Source organism: Micropterus salmoides, unplaced genomic scaffold (genome assembly GCF_014851395.1).
Source record: "Micropterus salmoides isolate LMB-PRFRI ecotype aquatic unplaced genomic scaffold, ASM1485139v1 Ms_hic_scaffold_13, whole genome shotgun sequence".
Lineage (NCBI taxonomy): Eukaryota > Metazoa > Chordata > Actinopteri > Centrarchiformes > Centrarchidae > Micropterus > Micropterus salmoides.
In genome coordinates this window covers 11,506,767-11,527,887 of record NW_024040374.1, presented here as the reverse complement: position 1 = coordinate 11,527,887, position 21,121 = coordinate 11,506,767, and the positions used below count along the sequence as shown (strand labels likewise).

The following is a 21,121-nucleotide window of genomic DNA, read 5'->3' as shown; positions in this document are numbered from 1 at the left end:
ACTTTGCAAGTTATTCAGCTATGAGCTGCATGAAAATGAATGAAGAAATTACCAATGATTGCAACTTTGCTTAATTTGATGCATTTTCAAAACAACTCCGACCTGCTTTATTCCACAAGAAAGGTACCAGCATCATAATTTACAAAATGAAAATGAGTGAGAAACTCAGTGTTTACTGAGCTCTTAAGCTAAGCTAACTGGCTGCCCATCTTGGCTTCATATTTTTCATCTAGACATGAAAGTGGTGTCAATCTTCACATCTAACACTTGGTGAGAACGAGAAGAAGCATATTTACATTTTTCAAATGTAGAACAATTGCTTTAAATAGTTGTTATTAAGATGCATCTTTACATCTCATGTCACCAACATTGTGCCCTGTCATGCATCTCAGGATGTTATTATTTTATTAACTTATAGAGGAACGTCATAAATACTCAAAAATTCTGTGTAAATGCTTACTGAAATACACCATATAGGTAGAATTTAACAATTAAGTATAGGTATTAAACCTTGATAAATAAGCTCTGGGAACTATGTCTTTGCTATAATGAATACACACATAAACACAAGACAGTGGTATCTGTTTTGGTATCTGTATTGTATTTTTTCACACATTACATTTATCAGATGTTGGGCATGATTGTCTGTGGTCAGGACAGATGATTTTAATCTTGATGTGGTAAGATGAGAGATTAAACTGTGGCTGTCAACAGAGGGACGTTCTTGCTGATTTCACTCTTCTCAAGCAGGCCTCAAATAAAATTGACAGGCACCAGAAAAAAACACCTTGCAGCGTGGTGGAAAATTCTGTTAAGTGTCATCACTTCTTACAAAATCGACACTACATGTTCTAATTCAAACGGGGTAGACTGAAACACTACAGAAGTTTCTTTGGTTATGAGTAATCTAGCATTTCACCTTGCATGTGCTGCCTCATTTAAGGTCTTATGGTCTTTTTGCGACCACTTCCTGTCACATGTTCAACTCTTGACAGGCTCACTTTTGTGCTGCTGAGCTATCACATACACTGGTTCTCTGTTTTTGCAGCATCAGGTTGGTATACTGACCAACAATGTGTCAGACTCTTTATGGTTGTTTTATTGGTGTATCTCTTATCATAGGTATACGTATAGGTATAACATTTTATGGTTTGATAATATTTTAGTTTATTTTATTGATTTTCATTGAGATTGAGCTAGACACGGACAAAGACAGAAGTTAGGGACATATCACTACCATTATTCAGCGACTACTGAATCGTCCCAATAATTTTGACCAAAACATCTAAATAGAACCGCTGTTCCATTAGTGTCTAGTCAATGTATTAAGTACATAAACAGTTAACAGTCAGATGCAAATTAGCAAGAGAATAATGATTTCTACTGAATTCATTTATCATTGATGTGCCATTGACACAAGTGCCCCCTCCACTGTTGACACGAAACCTACATCCTTGGATCTAGGTATAGCTGCTGACAAAAGCAAGAGTCTACAGTTCAGAGTTCATCCTCTGAGGATCATTAATGTCTGTCAAACAGTTGTTTAGATATTGGACCAAGTGGTGGACCTACTGATAGACCATCCCCAAAGAATACCACTAAAATCAAATGTGTCTATGATGAGATTTTTGAACACCTAAAACATGCAAAAAGTTGAAAGCATAAAAGTCTAAACCAGGATTTGCTCTGCACAAATAAAAAAAGGTTTATTGGCACAGGCATTGACAAAGCCTGTGAATGGTTAACTCTTCTGCTTTTGTATACTTGCGTCCTTATATAAAAATGTCACATGCATAACTCAACATGAAAATTCAACATATATTTTCATTTTAACAAGACAATTTTAGATTAGAACATTGCAAAAAGACAATATACGCTCAAAAAGATAAAACTATTAGAACATGAAAAGTATTTGTCCAGTCTTTCATATAAGTCAACAAACATGTGAACCCTTAATAGTTTTTGTTCAAGTTTGTGCTTGTGAGGCAGTAAAACCCTCAGTGAAATCCATTTTAAGGCGAATCTGTCTTCACATCAAAAACCAAACCATTCCTGTATATCAGCATGGCGATCTCGTTGTCCACCTGTTCCAGATCTGTAATTTCTCCTAGAGTGGACCTCCTTAGTACCTGAGCTGTGGAGCTGTTATTCAAACACTCATCGCTGGTTCCTCCTGACATCCGTGAATCACCCCTCACATTCTCAATGTCCTCGTCAGTGCCATCATCCCACTCTCCTGCAAGGTCAGTGATCTCCTCTGCGTCTTCGGAGACAGACTTGCCCTCTGGGTGTAGCTGGTACAGCGTCAGCTCATCCACCTCCTCTTTTTCCTCCAGCATCTCCTGTTGTAGGTCACATTAGCAAAGGGCAGTAAGATTCAAGATTCCACGTTATTTTCATATGCCAGAGAACAAACATCACTTCAATAATGTTCTTTGCTTGCTGCCCCCTTTCAAAGAAAACTCAGACAAAGTAGAACAGAAGGAAAGAAAATTACTATATTATATCAGAACAACAAATGTAAACCTCAGTGTGGTGCTAGAGGCAAAGTCAAGCAATCACCAAGTCACTAGGGTTCATCTTCATCTTTTAGGACGCATGAATGTTTGGGAAAAAATGTGTGTCAAAATGAATATTTAATTTAATTTATTGGACAGTTTTAAGAGCAAGTGAGGTGTAGACGCTCCTCTCTCTTCACTTAAAGCTGGGGTAGGGAATTGATTTCAGAAGCTAGCTATCTCTTGCTAATTCTCCAACATTGCCTACCCCAGATTTAACTCTCTTGACATATCTTCTAAGATACACTGCACTGAAAGATGCTGCAGAGTCGGTGTCAATTTCTGTTTGATCAAAATGTAAATGCTGCAATGGACTGGCGACCTATCCAGGGTGTACCCTGCCTGTCGCACAATGTCAGCTGTGATTGGCTCCAGTCCCCCGTGACCCTGTACACAGGATAAGCAGTTGACGATGAGTAAGTGTGAGAGTGAGAGCCATCGGTCATATGTCTTTTTGGGAGTCACTTGCAAATGAATGAATGTCATTTACAGTGCCTTGCGAAAGTATTCAGCCCCCTTGAACTTTTCGACCTTTTGCCACATTTCAGGCTTCAAACATAAAGATATAAATATATGTTTTTGTGAAGAATCAACAACAAGTGGGACACAATTATGAAGTGGAACGAAATTTATTGGATATTTCAAACCTTTTTAAACAAATAAAAAACTGAAAAATTGGGCGTGCAAAATTATTCAGCCCCTTTACTTTCAGTGCAGCAAACTCTCTCCGGAAGTTCAGTGAGGATCTCTGAATGATCCAACGTTGACTGTTGTGGAGAAGTTTAAAGCCGGATTTGGATACAAAAAGATTTCCCAAGCTTTAAACATCCCAAGGAGCACTGTGCAAGCGATAATATTGAAATGGAAGGAGTATCAGACCACTGCAAATCTACGAAGACCCGGCTGTCCCCCTAAACTTTCAGCTCATACAAGGAGAAGACTGATCAGAGACGCAGCCAAGAGGCCCATGATCACTCTGGATGAACTGCAGAGATCTACAGCTGAGGTGGGAGACTCTGTCCATAGGACAACAATCAGTCGTATACTGCACAAATCTGGCCTTTGTGGAAGAGTGGAAAGAAGAAAGCCATTTCTCAAAAATATCCATAAAAAGTCTTGTTTAAAGTTTGTCACAAGCCACCTGGGAGACACACCAAACATGTGGAAGAAGGTGCTCTGGTCAGATGAAACCAAAATTTTTTTTTTTTGGCAACAATGCAAAACGTTAGGTTTGGCGTAAAGGCAACACAGCTCATCACCCTGAACACACCATCCCCACTGTCAAACATGGTGGTGGCAGCATCATGGTTTGGGCCTGCTTTTCTTCAGCAGGGACGGGGAAGATGGTTAAAATTGATGGGAAGATGGATGGAGCCAAATACAGGACCATTCTGGAAGAAAACCTGATGGAGTCTGCAAACGACCTGAGACTGGGACGGAGATTTGTCTTCCAACAAGACAATGATCCAAAACATAAAGCAAAATCTACACTGGAATGGTTCACAAATAAACACATCCAGGTGTTAGAATGGCCAAGTCAAAGTCCAGACCTGAATCCAATCGAGAATCTGTGGAAAGAACTGAAAACTGCTGTTCACAAACGCTCTCCATCCAACCTCACTGAGCTCAAGCTGTTTTGCAAGGAGGAATGGGCAAAAATTTCAGTCTCTCGATGTGCGAAACTGATAGAGACGTACCCCAAGCGACTTACAGCTGTAATCGCAGCAAAAGGTGGCGCTACAAAGTATTAACTTAAGGGGGCTGAATAATTTTGCACACCCAATTTTTCAGTTTTTTATTTGTTAAAAAAGTTTGAAATATCCAATAAATTTCGTTCCACTTCATGATTGTGTCCCACTTGTTGTTGGTTCTTCACAAAAAATTACAGTTTTATATCTTTATGTTTGAAGCCTGCAATGTGGCAAAAGGTCAAAGTTCAAGGGGGCCGAATACTTTCGCAAGGCACTGTAGGTATGAGGATGTGACATCACATGGTTTCCTGACACTGACACATCTGACAATCTTGTTTGATTGTAGTTCTGCTTTCTGGTCAAATTGAACGTTTGTGGTTTTCTCACATGGTCTTTTAGCAGATTCATGAGGGACTTTCCTCCATTTAATCCACTTCCCTCTTAATCCACAAAAAAATACGTGCAACACATCCAGTTGCACCATCAGTCTCTCTTCGTCTGTCTTTTGCTCTTCTAAGCCTCCACACACAAAACACAAGCGCACACACACGTTAAAATATACAACTTATTTGCTACCTCGTTGCCATCATGTGTACACTTGGGATGGGAGGCAGTTTTATTCAGATTAGGCTATTATTCCGATTATTAAAGGAATATTATGGTGTAAATGCAGCTAATCTCTCTAAATAAAATTGTTTGTTTGCTGTATTATTTGTAGATTTTTACAAAATTTTAAATCGTAAACCTGAGATTGTAGTTTTTATATTTTTTAGAATCACTTAGTGTTTTTTATATCTTCTTTAGTGTTGTACGTTGTCTACAATGTTTTATGCTTTAACTTTTTAAACTGATAACTTAAAATATCGGTTAAAGTTGAAGAAAAAGTTCCACCATTGTGGACAATATAATGTCCAGCTGTTTAAAGCTGTGCAAGAACTCCACACATACAGCTGATAATCCCTGGCAAGGTGTCTTACCTGACTCTCTGCTGGATGAGAAGTGAACTCTGGAATAACCGGTGTCGGCACAGGAGGGAAGATCTTGTTTTGGATTCTAAGATTTAGAACAGAGTTGAAACTGTTACAAAAAGCATCACCTAGGATAAACAGTGGATTTAAAGATTGCAGTTAAAACAGCAACTTCAAACTTAAAGCAGATGTGTATGGCATTTATTCTGTAAACACACTGCACTAATGTTCACCATTAGTTAGATCTGTGGGGGTAAATCAATGTCAATATCATTGTAGATGCGCAAACTATGAGTCACAAAGTTATATTTGTTAACACAAAACACAATCTACAAATAGATTCAAAATCCTTAAACTATACATGATCCACAAATATAAATTCTAGATTCAAAATTTACAAGCAAAGAGTTTGCTACAAATTGTAATATAATTTTGTTACTCATAGTCTGTGTATTAACAATGAAACTGACAGTGTGATTTTTTTTGGGGGGGGGGGGGGGGGCGTTGAAACGTTTTTATTCATGAAGGGAAACCACAAATTTGAAAACTTGAACTTTTTCACTGCTTTTGCAGGAATATTTTAACAGGCTTTTTTTTTTATTATTCAACTTATCTAGTAAACTAGAGCAATATTTTTATTCTAATAGCGCAATAACTCTCAAGCACAGTGACTGGATTAAGGAAGAGCTGTCGATTTCGCCGGCATTGAGTGTGACTGGGACACTGGGCTGCTTGTCATCATAGAAACAGATCATCAGATTGTAATGTTAATTCCCACTTCTGTAGTATCTGCTAAAAATCTCTCCAACACACAGCTCCACTGGTCATCAGAGCAGCTCCCATCTCGCAAGTGTTGATAGGCTATTATTTGTGACATGTAACCAATCAGATTGGTTATCCTGCCCAGTTCAATGGGCAGGACATTGAGCTAGGGCTGCAGCTAACGCTGATTTTAGTAATCGAGTATTCTACAGATTATTTAATCGATTCTTCGTTTAAGAAGTACTTTTGCTTGGCGCCCCAGCTGTTAACTCATGACTGTGACGTTACAACCCAAACTCAGGGCCCAACCAGGCAGAGAACTACAAACGCACGTGTATACATTTACAGCTGAGGATTGCGCCTTACTTTTGTTAGCCTTCAACTCAACAATCAATCATGATTTCAGTTAAACGCTAAAGTTGCTGTTACTGTTACCTTGTCTGTAGTCCGCTGGCAGAGGTCCGGGTGCTTTCTGATCAGGTGCCGTCGTGCTGTTACATTAGTTTCGTTTTACGGTGCAAGACTGTAGAATTACAGAGTTGTTGATTTCTTTTATCTTGAAATAATCCTATACTTTGAACAATTTTGTCTTCGTCCCTGGCAATTTTCTCTGTCTTCCTCTACTTTGCAAACGGCACCATCATAAACACGCCGTGTTTGCTTGATCACAGCTCAAGCGCGATGTGCGATGTAGTGATAAATGTCCATGCAAAACAGTGCGCAAGACAGTTTAAACGAAGCATCGATGCAGGGCAGCTTCGGGCGTCTGGCCCCGAGCAAAGGGATGCATTATCATTTAGACAGTCTAGGTTTCTGTGTTTTGGGGAACAGAGATCCTCTCTCAGCCTTGAATGAACATTCCAGGAGAGGAGAGGAACAACAAGAGGGGGAAAACGCCAAAACAATCTCACAGCTCTTACCTTTAAGTTGTCGAATTAATCGATTTAACTGATGAATCGTTTCAGTCCTACACTGAGCAAGACTACAAAGTGGTTATTAAAGACAAAGAAAGGCGGCTACCTCAGAGCCAAAATGGCACATTTCAAAATCGATTTAACCTTAACAAATCCCTAGTGATTGTGATCCATTGCACCACTAATAGCATTGATCACTTTGAGGGGGGATACATTTTGTCCCCACCAGGGATAAAATAATTCAGCAGAGGCAGGGAGATATAGACCAGAATGGGGGAAATCCAATGCATCCCTATCTAATGTATTATGCATGCCTTATGTTGTAAGGTTTATTTATTATTTATCTCAAAATGCAGAATATTTACAGTAAGAGTCACCTACCTCTTCAAGATTAAGGTGCACATTATTGAGATTAAAAAGAACACAAACAGCAAGCCGAGACTCCACCACACTAATTATGAGGAAAAGGAAGATAGGGAAACATTTGTTAGCACCCACATGTGGAAAACTGCTCAAATGACTTGTATTTAACTACAAAAAACAAAACAAAGCTGTTTCAACACATAGGTTAATTTTGTAACTCTGATACCATTCACAGGGTTCTCTGGGAGTGTGTTGATAGTTATTGTGGCTTTTGGGCCTTCACCCACTCGTGTCACTCCGGCCAGGGTGATGTTGTATTTTGCTCCAGGTGTCAAGTTTTCCAGATGGTGTTTTATCAGTGAGGCTGATAAGTTACAGCACTCTGATGAAATGAGATTTGGGAAAAGATACAGAAAGTTGCCATCACAGTCAAACATGTGTAGCTGTGTAGCTGACAAAGTTTAATTTTCTCAGTTTTTCCTCACTGTTTGTCAGAAGTTGGTGAAATATTGTTCGCTTGCAATAAGTGCAAAAAGCTACAGATGAGTAAAAAATTTACTTCACACCTTTCGGCTCATCTTGTGAGCTGATTTTCACGCTGCAGAGGCTGTAGTGTGTGAGGAAACCTCGCTGGTCTACAGATGGAATCGCTTTCCAAGACAGGACAGCGGAACTCTGTGTTTCATCAAAAGCAATGAAGTCCTGAGGTTTTCTGAGAGGCTCTGAAGAGAAAAACAACATTTTTAGTTAAAAATAGCTACATAGCTCATTCAGATAGTAAGATGTGCCTGCAAAGGTAGGTTCTAGTGATGTGCATATACAGTTAGACCCGAGGATTGGGTGGGTCTTTGTCATAAAAATTTACATTCTGATTAATAGCGGGTGGGTTGCACATAGGTGAAATAGGATGAATCATCTTCCCATAAAGAAAGACGCTGTGCATATTTCCGCACAAGGTATAGCAGCATAACTTCATTGATTATTTAACTCTCACGACGCTCCAACAGGAATGGTCAGGATGCGCTGACAGCAGCCTCTCTAATCATGAAAGAAAATTGTTAAAAAAAACAAAAAACGTACAGAATTATATTTATGCATGATCCATATTGACAACATTTTAGAGACCCCCAAAATTTTACAAATCATGTTATCACTGGAGCTACCGTCTATTAAGAAGAGCCAAGCTCCCCCTTTTACTCACAGGTTTTTTTCTGGTGCCGAAATGTTTTGCGGTGTTGGGGAATTATTATACGTGCATTATTGAGATTGTAATGCGCATTATTTAGATTGTAACGTGTATAAAATTACCTACATTTTATTAGCATATTACTGTGTTACAGCAAAAAGCTAAATATTACTGCGACTGAGTTACTTTGGTAAAGCATTTCTCCAAACACTGATTATCAAATCGACCACTTGCTTACTGAGAGAATGCCCAAATCAATGAAATTGCATACCATGTTTTCACTGCTACCTAGCACCCAGGCAGATTGTCACATAGCACATGCACACATACACGAGAGCACCACTTATGTTGACTTATTATTGATGCCCAGGTGTCAGGTAGATGAGTTGGTGGATCACACACTGTCACCACAAAATGTGTAGTAAATTGCTAATTGTAAGCCAAGAAAAAGGACTTTAGCAAATTAACTAAAAAGGGCAAAGTTTATGGTGACAAAGCTCTCTAGCAGCTGTAGTAATTACGACTCTTGTCTGCTGGGAGTAAAGGAAGGAATATATGTGACACATACATTGTTATTATGGAGCCACAAAGTCCACTGAGGGAGGAGGTTCAGGGGTTGGATGGTTCAACAAAACATTTGACTTTAACACATACATTGTTTTCCTGACCCTAACCAAGTCATTTATGTGCCTAAAACTACTCAAACTCAACCATATAAACACTTGTACGTGGAGGTCCTTGAGGGCAATAATAAAATAATGTGTGACTCCAAATTTAAGGATTACATACCACCCTCTTTTTGATAAAAGAGGCACATTTTAACTGTCTTTGGTTTCCCACGGTCACATCTGTGTTCAAAGTAAAGGTAGCGAACGTAGTCCTCCATGGCTGTGACGGAAGACAGAACCAAATTAATTAATAGTTTGTCTTACACAAAAAATACACACAAGTGTGTCCCAGCATTCAATGCACAAGTATTAATGACACAAACAACAATTGCACAGCAGATGTGTTTGGTGTGAAATTACCACTGCATTTGGTTCAGGTTTGTAATGTTACCATTTTTATTATCTTTGTAATGCTGTAAAAAAAATCAAATAATATTTGAAAATAATGTTTTTGTACCTCTGTACGTCTTAAAACCGTCAACTCGATTAGGATCACAATTAGGCCAAAAGTTAGCTTGTCCTCTGTAGAGCTGAGGGGATGAAGTTGTGTGCCTAAAAGGACTTTAAATGCAACTTACTCTTTCTGATTTGCTTCCTTTTTTTCTCCCCCATCCTTTTCGTTAAAGTGATGACATTTTCTGGCCTTGAATCTCCATCCTGAAGCTTGTAGAACTCAAGGCAAGTTTGTGTTTTAAATTTTTTATCCAGTAACGTTTGGTTACAAGCTGCCAGGGAAGAAAACAGAAATAACAGCCTTTAAAGGTCTACTTAAGGATAAATATACATAATATGTGACACACTCAAGCACACACACATACACTTTAACCTACTTTTTAAATCTGCAGCAGTTGCGGCAGGTACTTGTATGACTGCTGGAGGAGAATACCCTGCTCTGTTTATAGCGAAAACAGAGATGTTGACAGCAGAGTATGAGACATAAGTGGTGTATGTATTTTTTTTTATGTCATAGATAGGTCTCATTTTCCGACAAGGACATCCACGAGAAGAATGTGTGTCATTCAGGCTGTAATTCACTCCACTGACTGCTGCAGCAGGTGGCACCGGCTGAAGAGCAGAAGAGAGCTCAGAGTTCATACAAACACAGCAAACTGTTAAATTATTCAAAATTATGCATGAAGCTTTCAGTTCAAATCAACATTTCTCACAAAATTCTCTAAACACACAAGTGTTTATGTCTTCCATATCACTGGCTCACCTTTAAAATTAGTGTCACCATTCGAGTCCCATTTGCTTTAGTTAGTTCTGTTGTCATGTAGACTTCAGGTTCTTCTTCAAGTTCTGCAGTAAAAACACAAAATATTAGTGAGCATGAAATTTATGTTGAATATTTTTAAATCTTGTTTGAAACTCTTTGTCTCAGCTTTTTTAACAAAAACCTTTACTGGAATAAATCTTAAATATTTTTCTGTAAAGCTGCACCAGTTCACAGTTTACCATTTCCAAAAGCAGGAAAGAGGCATCTGTATAACTTTTGAGGAATTAAAACCTGAGAAATTAAGTAAAATAATGTTGATGTTAAAGGTGTTCAGATGGGGCTTTTAATTTCTAAAATATATATTTCATGTTTGAGTTTGGATTTATGAAATCCAGTGTGCACAGACTATTTCAGGCTAGTAGTCATACCTGAAAACACAATTTAGAGAGGGTAGATATCAGTCAGTGGGGGTTTGATGCCCTTCTCTGTTGTAGTGACACTTTGTGATTTAGGTTTACAAATTAATTGGACTTACAGTAGGCCTAGTGCAGCTTTAAAATTATTTAACATTTACCTTTTGTAATGATGTATATCACTAAACAAAAATTATTTCAATCACAACCAGTGCTTGAAGTGGGCCGGTCCTCACCGGTACGCAAGTACTGGCACTACATTATGCTCTAGCGTACCGGGACTTTTTCTTGCATACCAACACTTCTCACAAGCTGCCGGTACAGTTTTCTGCCCTCTCCATATCAGGTTCTCTGGTTGTTTCCTATGGTCCTAAATAAACTAGTAGGACGTTCCCTGCCTAAGGATTTACATAGTCGAATCAGAATTGTCTATTCTTGCCTATAGTCGACTTTATTAGTCACTGTTTCTTGTACATTACACTGTAGATTTCCAACTATACTGAGGCTTACTGTTGACCCTTTTCTCTCTGCTCGCCTGCCATTCTGCGTGCCTGTCAACTAACTGTACATGCACATCGCGGTACTGTTTAAAAACGATACATTATTCTTTGTGAGGTTCATCAATGTTGATAAATGATCCTAACGTCTCACGAGGGGCAGACAACTGGGCACAACACCGGCAAAGCTGGGGCTCAGTCTCTTCAGCAAGTGTACTTCTGCCACTACACACATACACATTATGCCCACACATGCGCACTGACGCCCCCTTCCTTAAGGGTTAGGGTTACAATTTTGGATTTATTCTTGCACTTTAAAAACATTTATTAAAAGCTTCTTTCTTTTCATCTGTTTATTTACAGCATTACACATTGAAGTGTATATTGTAATTAGGGCTGCAACTAACGACTATTTTGATAGTCGATTAATCTGTCGATCATTGAAACAGATAATCGACTATTCGGATCATGAATCGCAAAATGACGCAATGCCTCTCATTTAGCTATTAGCCTTTAAATTAAACCGGAGGTTGTTTTAGGCATGTGCTAATTAACAGTCATGACAATAAAATAAATACAGCTTTCAAAAATGCATCTTTTAATGAACGTATAATATAAGCAGCTGATCTGAGTTTCCCCTTACTCAACAACTAACAAACCTCCGTGATTTTTTAAGGGCGTTTGGGGTGGATTAGCCACCGCCTCACGCACAGACAGGAACTGTTTTCTCTTCTTTAGAAAGTATGAAATTGTTCGGTGTTGTCTAATCTTGCGCACTCGGCAGCAACACGTTCTCCAGCTGGGAACGTCGTCATGAGCGATGCATCGTTTATGATTGTAAAGTCAGGGCACAACTGGGATTTGAACGCGGCCGTTGTGTATCATAATTATGTGCTACTCTCAGCACCATACTGTCAAAATCAATCAAATTGACCAACTGTATAGAAAACGTTTCAGCTCATAACGTCAAGTAACACGGCTTTAACGTGAAGCTAGCTCGCTAACTAGTTTACCGAGACGAGTCTTCATCATCCACAGAGCCACAAGGTTACGCGCCTCCTCTTCAGATGCTCTGATGTTTCCAGGAGAGCTCAGCTTTGCTGCAGTTCATGACCTTTCTGGCTGTGTGAAGAGTGAAATGATGCCACACTCTGGAGGTTTTAGGTTGTGAAGGTGTTACTGCAGCTCTGATGTTGTTGTAACTTTACTGTTCACATCAATTTACTCCGTTAAGCTGACGGTGTCGCTACGGCCCGATGACGTCATGAACGAATCGATTATTAAACTACGTCGATTAGTTGTTGCACCCCTCATTGAAATAGGTGGCATTTTAATTTATGCAAAGCTTCGACTGTGAGATTGACAGTCGAATCAGGCTCTGCACATCGAATCTTTGACTATTCAGGGTCAGCCCTATAAACTGTATTACCCAGTGGGCATTATGTGACGCTCACCTGTTCCTGTTGGCACCAGCATGTTAATCTCTGTCTGAATAGACAGAGTAGTCTCTTCATAAAGTCAATCGTCAATGCCACTTTTCGTGAACTTTCCAGTCACATCCTTGGTGGGGCAGGACTTTAAAAGGCGTTTGTGCTACACCACCTATTTTTTTTTCCACTTCAAGCACTGGAAAGAATAATGGATTACTTACAGTATAACATCCAAAGTAGTTACCGATACACCGTAAAATAAATGACGTCACCTGCAGGAACAATCACTTCTTGAGACCAGTCGCTCCACAGTGGGTTGATGATGGACGGATTTGACTTATGTCTGATTTGAACCTGGTAAGCTGAATTCTTCAACAGATTCACAACAGTGACCTGGTCTGTTTAAATAATAAGAAAAACATAAAATTCTTGTTCCTCTAACTTAATTCCAGGCTGAACAGCAGGGTTTTGCTGTCTTTTCTGTTTCACCTCTGACCACACGCAGTCTTAGCTTACAGCCCCTTCTGTCTCAGCATTAGTAGAACTACTACAGTTGTTGGGAAATAAGTCTAAAATGTATTGTGTTCTTGGGAAAATAGTTGGCAATGTAAGAGAGTTGTAATCAGTTGGCTAAAACATCACATACAAAACCATTGGTATGATCTTTCAGTGTGTCTCAGATATACTGTATATCCCAAAGAAGCACGGAACAAATAAATCCCTGACAACAAATATAAAACAAGGCTGAAATAAATTTTATTTTATTTTATTTTTTAAATACAAAGATATATGACACATAAGAGACTACTCACACATTAGAGGCTCATCTGTGATATTTGTTGTTATTAATCTCTGTAACAGCAATGGATAAAATGTTAAATATGTTCATTAAAGTAAAAGAACAGGTTCACATACTCTAAATTTGTTAAGAAAATTTGCCTCACCTTCTCCCATGATTCTGTGGGGAGGTCACGTTGTCGGAACCAGATCTCGGCTAAAGCTGGATGGTTTTCTGCAGGTCTCCATCTTAAGATGAGGTTGTTGTTTAACCAAGAAATGGAAATATTTTGTGGTGCTTCGTACTTAACTGCAAGCAAATAAAAAGCAAAATATTTTGTATATGATGTTTTTTACATTTAACATTTTAACATTTATTTACTTTTATATACATTTCTGCTTTGTCTATAGTAACATTAGATGGGATTAGAAGAGTCATGCAAGCATTCAAAAATTTCAAGATGAGTAAAACACAATGCACAAATAAATGTAGAGTGATTTGTATCTGTAAATACCAGTAAATCTGGGAATGAATCTGTGTCTCTAAGTTACAACTATTTTTATATTTATATTTATTACATCAACATTCAATGGAAATGGTCATGGTTTTGAATTTAAGTTCTGTTTTATTTTGAAGTTTTCTGCCTCTCCTGTCTGTGTGCTCCTTGTCTGAATATGTTTCACCTGTGTTTAATCATCTAGCCACCTTGTGCATTTAAGTCTGTCTCCCAATTGTTTGTTGTTAGTTCATCTTCGTATATGGCTGAGCGTACATGCCTGTCATTTGTGTTCCCCATTTGACTCCCTCTGCCTATGTACTGGATTTCTGTTGGATATACTTTGGAGCTTGGATAATTTTTTTTGCTTTGCCTTAGGTCTTCTGTTGTGTCTCTGTCCAGCCCTATGGCTGTCCGCCGGAGAGTACCAGCTCTTTTTTCCTGCTCTCAGTACACTAGCCCCTGAAATCCCTCCTCCAAAACTCATTCAGCTAACCCCGAGTCGACTTGGACTTGTTTTGACTTGTTGATTGTCTGAATATGTTTCACTTTACTAATCTTCCTGCCACCTTGTACATTTAAGTCTGTGTCTCCCAATTGTTTGTTCTAATGTTGTATTAGTATATCGTTGAGCGTACCTACTTGTCCTTTGTGTTCCCCATTGTTTAATTCCCTCTGTCTGTGTTCTGGACTTCTGTTGGATTTACTTTGGAGTCTGGATTATTGCTTTTTAATTATGGACTTTAGATTTTGCCTTCTGAACTGCCTGCCTCACTTTGTTTGCGAGTTATTTTCATCCTTAAACTCTAAGAACAGAACCTGCTCAGCCTTGGTGTCTGCATTTTAGTTCAGATCCCCTGTTTTACTACTTATAAGCTTGAATAACCATGACATATATTTGTGAATCAACAGCTATTTAGATGGATATGAGTTGTAAATTGATATGGATGCAGATTTACAGATACACTATGGGACTGTTCTAATCCCATACATTACAGTAAAAATAAAAGCTAGCTTGCAGTTAAGTACCATTAAAAGGACAACAGTGTCTTTTAATCTCCCATGTTGTTAAATAAGAGGAGCATCCAGTACCTGTGTGGACGAGTACAACAGATGTCCTGGTTGATGTGCAGCTTGAGTTTCCTACGTGAGCTTCTACCCAAATATCAACTGGACGATATTGGATAAGTTGTTCTTCATTGATGCAAGACCATGTCTCCTTAATGCCTCCAAATTTTCTTCCACTACAGATGAATATGTAAAGAACTTTGAGTGCAGTGAAAATGGCAGAAACTGAGAACATCCCACCTGTCCCTAGTATTTAGGCCAATTTATACTTTACTGTTGAGTCTACATTATACCCCCTGCTGTACCCTAAGCCATACCCTAAGCCGTACCCTATGCTGTACCTTATGCTTTACCGTATGCCACACCATACACCTTAGCCTAACAGGCACCTCCCAAAAATGTAACTACATGTTGTGGCAACACAGACCGCAAGAATTGTGATTGGTTGACTTGGTTGCATTTCCTCTTACACATTTCCGGCTTGTCTCTCTTCTGCTTCAGTTGGTTTAAGGGTTTTACATATCAGCCCCTCTGACACCTTCTCTCATTTCTTCGTTTTAGTAATTTCACTAAAAGTAACATGTTTTTAGTAGCCTACACCAACGAAGAAGAAGAAACTCTACACCGTGGAACTTAGAAACCCCACCACCAACTAGCATTTTGGCAGTGTAATTGCAGAGCGACGCAGACACCAACGTATGAGTAAATGCTCACGATGGCACGTAGCCTACACCGTTGGCTATGGCATAGACTCGACACAGACCTTGACCTTTAGACTAAAAGTGTATTTTAACTTTGTAGTAACGTAGTGAGTTTACAGCTTGTATAACAATGTAAAGAACTCTCTGAGGATCTGAAAAGAAGAATGGTTGCTCAACATAAAGATGGGCTAGGCTATAAGAAGATTGCCAAGACCCTGAAACTGAGCTGCAGCATTGTGGCCAAGACCATACAGCGCCTCAACAGGACTGGTTCCACTCAGAACAGGCCTTACATGGTCGACCAAAGAAGTTGAGTTGCTCATGCTCACCGTCATATCCGGAGGTTGTCTTGGGAAATAGACATATGAGTGCTGCCTGCATTGCTGCAGAGGTTGAAGGGGTGTGGGGTCAGCCTGTCAGTGCTCAGACCATACGCTGCACACCGCTTCAAATTGGTCTGCAGGGCTGTCGTCCCAGAAGGAAGCCTCTTCTAAAGATGATACACAAAAAAGCCCGCAAACACTTTGCTGAAGACAAGCAGACTAAGGACATGGATTACTGGAACTACGTCCTGTGGTCTGATGAGACCAAGATAGACTTATTTGGTTCAAATGGTGTCAAGCGTGTGTGGCGGCAACCAGGTGAGGAGTACAAGACAAGTGTTTTCTTGCTTACAGTCAAGCATTGTGGTGGGAGTGTCATGGTCTGGGGCTGCATGAGTGCTACCGGTGTTCTGACGATATATGTTGCCTTGTCGAAAAATGCTACCGTAGCGCAAATCGATAGCAGTCTATCGAGTCACTCAGCCCTATCGAAAAATGCTACCTTATGTGTTCCCATTTCCCATTTTATGACGTCTTCGGTTTTTAGATTATATTATAACATAATTTCAGGGGTAGCATATTCTGATAGACTATTATCCCCTATCAAATAATGCTCCCACGACAGAATAATTTAATTTTGCACCACTACTCACTCCATGTGTACTGTAATGAGATGGGGAAAATGTTGAATATATATTATAACATCTTTATTTAAGAGTTTAGGAGTAGCACTCTGATAGACCAATAATTATTATATTTGGATATTGCTGATGACTAGCCGCTGTCTCGACAGAATGCCCAACAGCAAGGTTGCACAGATTTATGGGCGTGGAAACAGACCATGCTTGCGTGTGGTGCGCATGCGCAGAACCGCTAAGTAGCATATCTCGATAGGTAGCATAAATCGACAGAACACCGGCACTGGGGAGCTACAGTTCAGTGAGGGAACCATGAATGCCAACATGTACTCTGACATACTAAAGAAGAGCATGATCCCCTTCCTTCGAGAGTGGGCCGCAGGGCAGTATTCCAACATGATAACGAACCGAAGACATGATAACAACACCTCCAAGATGACCACTGCCTTGCTAAAAAAGCTGAGGGTAAAGGTAATGGACTGGCCAAGCATGTCTCCAGACCTAAACCCTATTGAGCATCTGTGTGGCATCTTCAAATGGAATGTCGAGGAGCACAAGGTCTCTAACATCCACCAGCTTCATGACGTCATCATGGAGGAGTGGAAGAGGGCTCCAGTGGCAATCCGTGAAGCTCTGGTGAACTCCATGCCCAAGAGGGTTAAGGCAGCGCTGGAAAATAATGGTGGCCATACAAAATATTGACACTGTGGGCCCAATGTGGACATTTTCACTTTTCAGGGTTGTACTCACTTCAGTTGCCAGCAGTTTAGACATTAATGGCCGTGTGTTGTATTATTTTGAGGAAACAGCAAATTTAGTTATACAAACTGTACACTCACTACTTTACATTGTAGCAAAGTGTGATTTCTTCAGTGTTGCCATATGAAAAGATATGATCAAATATTTACAAAAATGTGAGGGGTGAGGGGTGTACTCATTTTTGTGAGAAACTGTAATTCCCTTTCCTTTCAAATATATATATACACACATTATGTGACTGTATCTCATATACAGTGTATATTCTACTAAAATTTGGCAAATATTCCAAACACCTTTTACATAATTTTTGACATATCTCCCTAAACTTCAGCCTGACGTATTTGGAATCTTTAGAAGCTTTGGGATTTCCTCTCAAACTCAAAACAATACTCACTCAAAGTAAAGGTCAAATGTCACATCCCTCTCAGTCATATTCATGCTCCATTCACATCTGTACATGGACTCCTCAGTGTTTCTTCTGAAGCACTGAGGACTGGAAGGAGCCTCACATGCTGAAACTTAGGAGTAAAACATTTAAAAATTATCCAAATAATTCATTTTAACATTTATTTTAAGATTTAAACAGAAATAAACAAAAACATTTTCTTTGGAGAAAACATCTTATGCAACAAACCCAATGCTGAAAAATGATTGAAGTTTTCTTATTTTATTTAAACGTTTTTGCTGTTAATCTACTTTTAAAGTTACCTCTTGATTATATTGTTTCGATTTTATCATTGTATTTTAATTATTCTGTAAAGCATTTTGTAATGTGTGATACATCATATTAAACTTGTCATTCTGACATGGTTAGAGGTTTAGTCCTTCCGTCCAAGCACCGAACCCCTATGAACCATTGTGCTGAGCAAACTCAAGCTCAAAACTGAGAAAACAGACATCCAACCTGCCAACATGTAAAATGTAAATTTTTAACAAAACTGTGAAAGGCTAGCCCTTAGCTGATGATACACGGAGCAACTTTTAGAGCAATGGTGCTAGGCAATGTTGCCGTCGATGGTAATGAGTAAAAATTACCTCCGTAACCCCCTTACCCCACCACTCCGCCACCCTCTCTGCTGCTATCCGTTCAAAACATAGTCTGACTTGCCACCAGCAAGATTGCCCAGCAAAATTGCTCAAAAAGTTGTCCCGTGTATCATCAGCTTTTCAGTAATATTCTAAGGGCAACGCAATGCGGATGTAATCTGTTAGTGTAAACCACATGCTGCTGATAAGCTAACCAACATTTTGTGGCTGTGTTTTACTTGTACTGCAAAAACAATTCTCACTTTCATATGTATGATTAACATTCGGCACTTGATACCATCAGATAGAGGTTAACAGTAAACCAAAAGTTGCCATAAGGTTACTTAAGTGAAGAAGCAGAAAAGATGGGTTTTTTATATTTATTTACCTTTGCTGATCGTTGTAAGGAACATAAACATAACAATAAATCCATGAAGTGAACGCCAGTGTTTCAAGGTTTCCATGAGGTATAGTGTAAAGTCTAGAAGGATCATTCATCAGCATGTAAGAGTCCATGTATTCAACCTGTCTTCATGGAACTCTGTTGTCTTTCTCATAAATGTCAGAGAAGTCTCATATCTCTCAGGTTAAATGAGCTGCAGCAAAACCACAAGTTTCAGAGGCATGGGGGAGGTTGGGTTGGTAGACAGACACAGCAGCCATTCTGAAAGTGACAACTCTTTGAAGTCATTTTGTTGATTTTCTTCTCATATTTTTTTCAAGTTAATTTCCCTACAACTGTTTTTGTTCTCTGCAGGCTGACTGACAAAGACATACCGGAGGAGACTGTGGAAACTACAGTAACAGAGTACAGACACCTACGTCTGTCTAGTGTTTTTTATGCCCATCGCTAAGTAAGCTGCATGCAGACTATCATTGCAGAAAAAGTGTGTGTTAGTCAAGGAGTTTCAGAATAAGCAGAATTTACAGCACATACTGATCACTTATTGGATCTCTACTCTATTTTGTCTCCCTCTTGAACATGTTGCTATATTATTGGTCACAGTGACACATAGAGTTACAGCTCAATTTATACCTGTGTACCTTTTGTCTTAAACTTGTTTGATGTTTGACATTCTTAAAGCCTGTCTCAAAATACTTTCTCACTTCCCCGCCCTGTTTGCCGCTTTAAAAGTAAATCTTTTAAAACAGGTCACAAATATACAAAAACCTTTTGATGTTACACTGACTTGGTGTCCCTGTCGTTGCCACTACGGGTCTGGAGCGCCTGGTATTGCACTATCTAGCATTGGAATCATGGGCATGAAACCTATTGCGAGAATGGTGTATTGCTTTACGGCACCATATTACACTAGCCAACTATCCTTCTAGTTCGTGTTGTGGGCCTGGAGACCCCTGGAGATCATTCTGCAACTCCTCCTCATCTTACATCCTTATTATTTTTCCCATTTCCCATTTATACAAGTTACAGTTTCATACGGTCAGAATCACTTGCACTTTTAGTGCAGGTGACTTTTGTTCCCATGTACTAGACGAGCATTAGATATGAAGGATGATTCATTGTAGATCATTGGCAAGGGTTAAAAATTACACTGTTAAAAAAAGTGGGTCGAAGATCTTCTTTCTCTACCTTTGGCTTGCTGTTTTCATCACCTCCTCAAGCTGCTTTACTTTTTATCCACTTCAGGCTGGGCAGCGGAGCAGGTTGTTCTACAGAGACTGTAGACTCTACATTACAGCCTCCCTCAGCATTTTTGTCTTGAAGAGCTCAGAGATAAACTTAATGTTAATGAGCAATGGGATGCTTTGGTATCATCCAAAGCTGAAACACCTCCTCTTGCTGACATATTAGAAGAAAATGAACATGTTTAGGTGCATGTACATTACGTGCTACCTCTTGGTTCTTCACACAGCATAGCACATTGTTTTCTCATCTTTATTCTTCATGTTGCCGATTTTCCTTGCTTTTTGATTCATTCACCTTCTCTTATTTTGAATAGCGTGCATAGCAGCAGCACTTTTAATGTCTTCAAATGTCTTATTGTATCTTTAATGTGCTTAAGTTTGATGTTTTTATTCTGCTTCTCTTGCTGAAAAAATAATTTATTCTTGTGGGACAATAAAGATCTAATCTAAAGTGAACTACTTAACTTTGTGTCTTTGTGTTAACTTTTTCCCCTTAATGTCACAAATCTCAAAGCTTCTCTGATCAGTTTGATGATCTGACTTGTCCGTAGACTTAATAATTTATATATTCTTATTCATAAGGCCGTTCTTGGACTGTGTCCTTCATAACTATTGATCCTTTAAAAAAGTATGGGACATTATTATCTTCCCTCCCATGACTTTTTTTTTCTGCCATACTGTGTCCATACAGTACTTACTGAACTGGGGAGAAGGGCTTTTAAAGAGGTGGTATTATGCTTTTTTTTTTTATCCTTTATTGAGTTATTGACCTTTTTTGTGCATGTAATAGGTTTGCAAGGTGAAAAAGCCCAAAGTCTTTTGTCTCAGTCGTTGGGGGATGTGGTGGTTCACTTGTACTGTGTGATCGGTAGACTTTAGCTTCTATCTTTCATTTTTTTCAAGTCTGTTTGAGTCAGTTTGACAGCCTGAATAGAACCTTCAAATGTTTAATACAACTGCAAAACTGTCTGCTTCTTTCTGAAATCGCTTTTTCCAACAAATTTGACAATATTTCTCCA

At 39.1% G+C, this 21,121-nt stretch overlaps 1 protein-coding gene across 1 annotated transcript; it reads right to left on the bottom strand.

The window, feature by feature from the left end:
• Nucleotides 1–580: 580 nt before the first annotated feature.
• Nucleotides 581–19,029, bottom strand: il12rb1 (interleukin 12 receptor subunit beta 1). Its single transcript, XM_038715567.1, has 15 exons — nucleotides 18,844–19,029; nucleotides 17,824–17,947; nucleotides 15,033–15,184; nucleotides 13,611–13,753; nucleotides 13,479–13,518; nucleotides 12,939–13,064; nucleotides 10,327–10,409; nucleotides 9,941–10,175; nucleotides 9,689–9,835; nucleotides 9,232–9,330; nucleotides 7,823–7,978; nucleotides 7,483–7,638; nucleotides 7,275–7,344; nucleotides 5,227–5,302; nucleotides 581–2,342 (listed from the first exon to the last, which is right to left on the bottom strand). The coding sequence occupies exons 1-15, from the start codon at nucleotides 18,947–18,949 to the stop codon at nucleotides 2,013–2,015; spliced, it is 2,043 nt and encodes a 680-aa protein (XP_038571495.1). The 5' UTR covers nucleotides 18,950–19,029; the 3' UTR covers nucleotides 581–2,012.
• Nucleotides 19,030–21,121: the final 2,092 nt, after the last annotated feature.

Bases quoted from the DNA above. Each gene is read 5' to 3' on its own strand.
- il12rb1 (XM_038715567.1), bottom strand. From the start codon at position 18,949: ATGATCCTTCTAGACTTTACACTATACCTCATGGAAACCTTGAAACAC. The intron at 13,519-13,610 runs GTGAGGCAAATT...TTGCTGTTACAG, and splicing joins CCACAGAATCATGGGAGAAG to AGATTAATAACAACAAATAT. The intron at 7,979-9,231 runs GTATGTAATCCT...TTTTCTCTTCAG, and splicing joins CTTTTATCAAAAAGAGGGTG to AGCCTCTCAGAAAACCTCAG.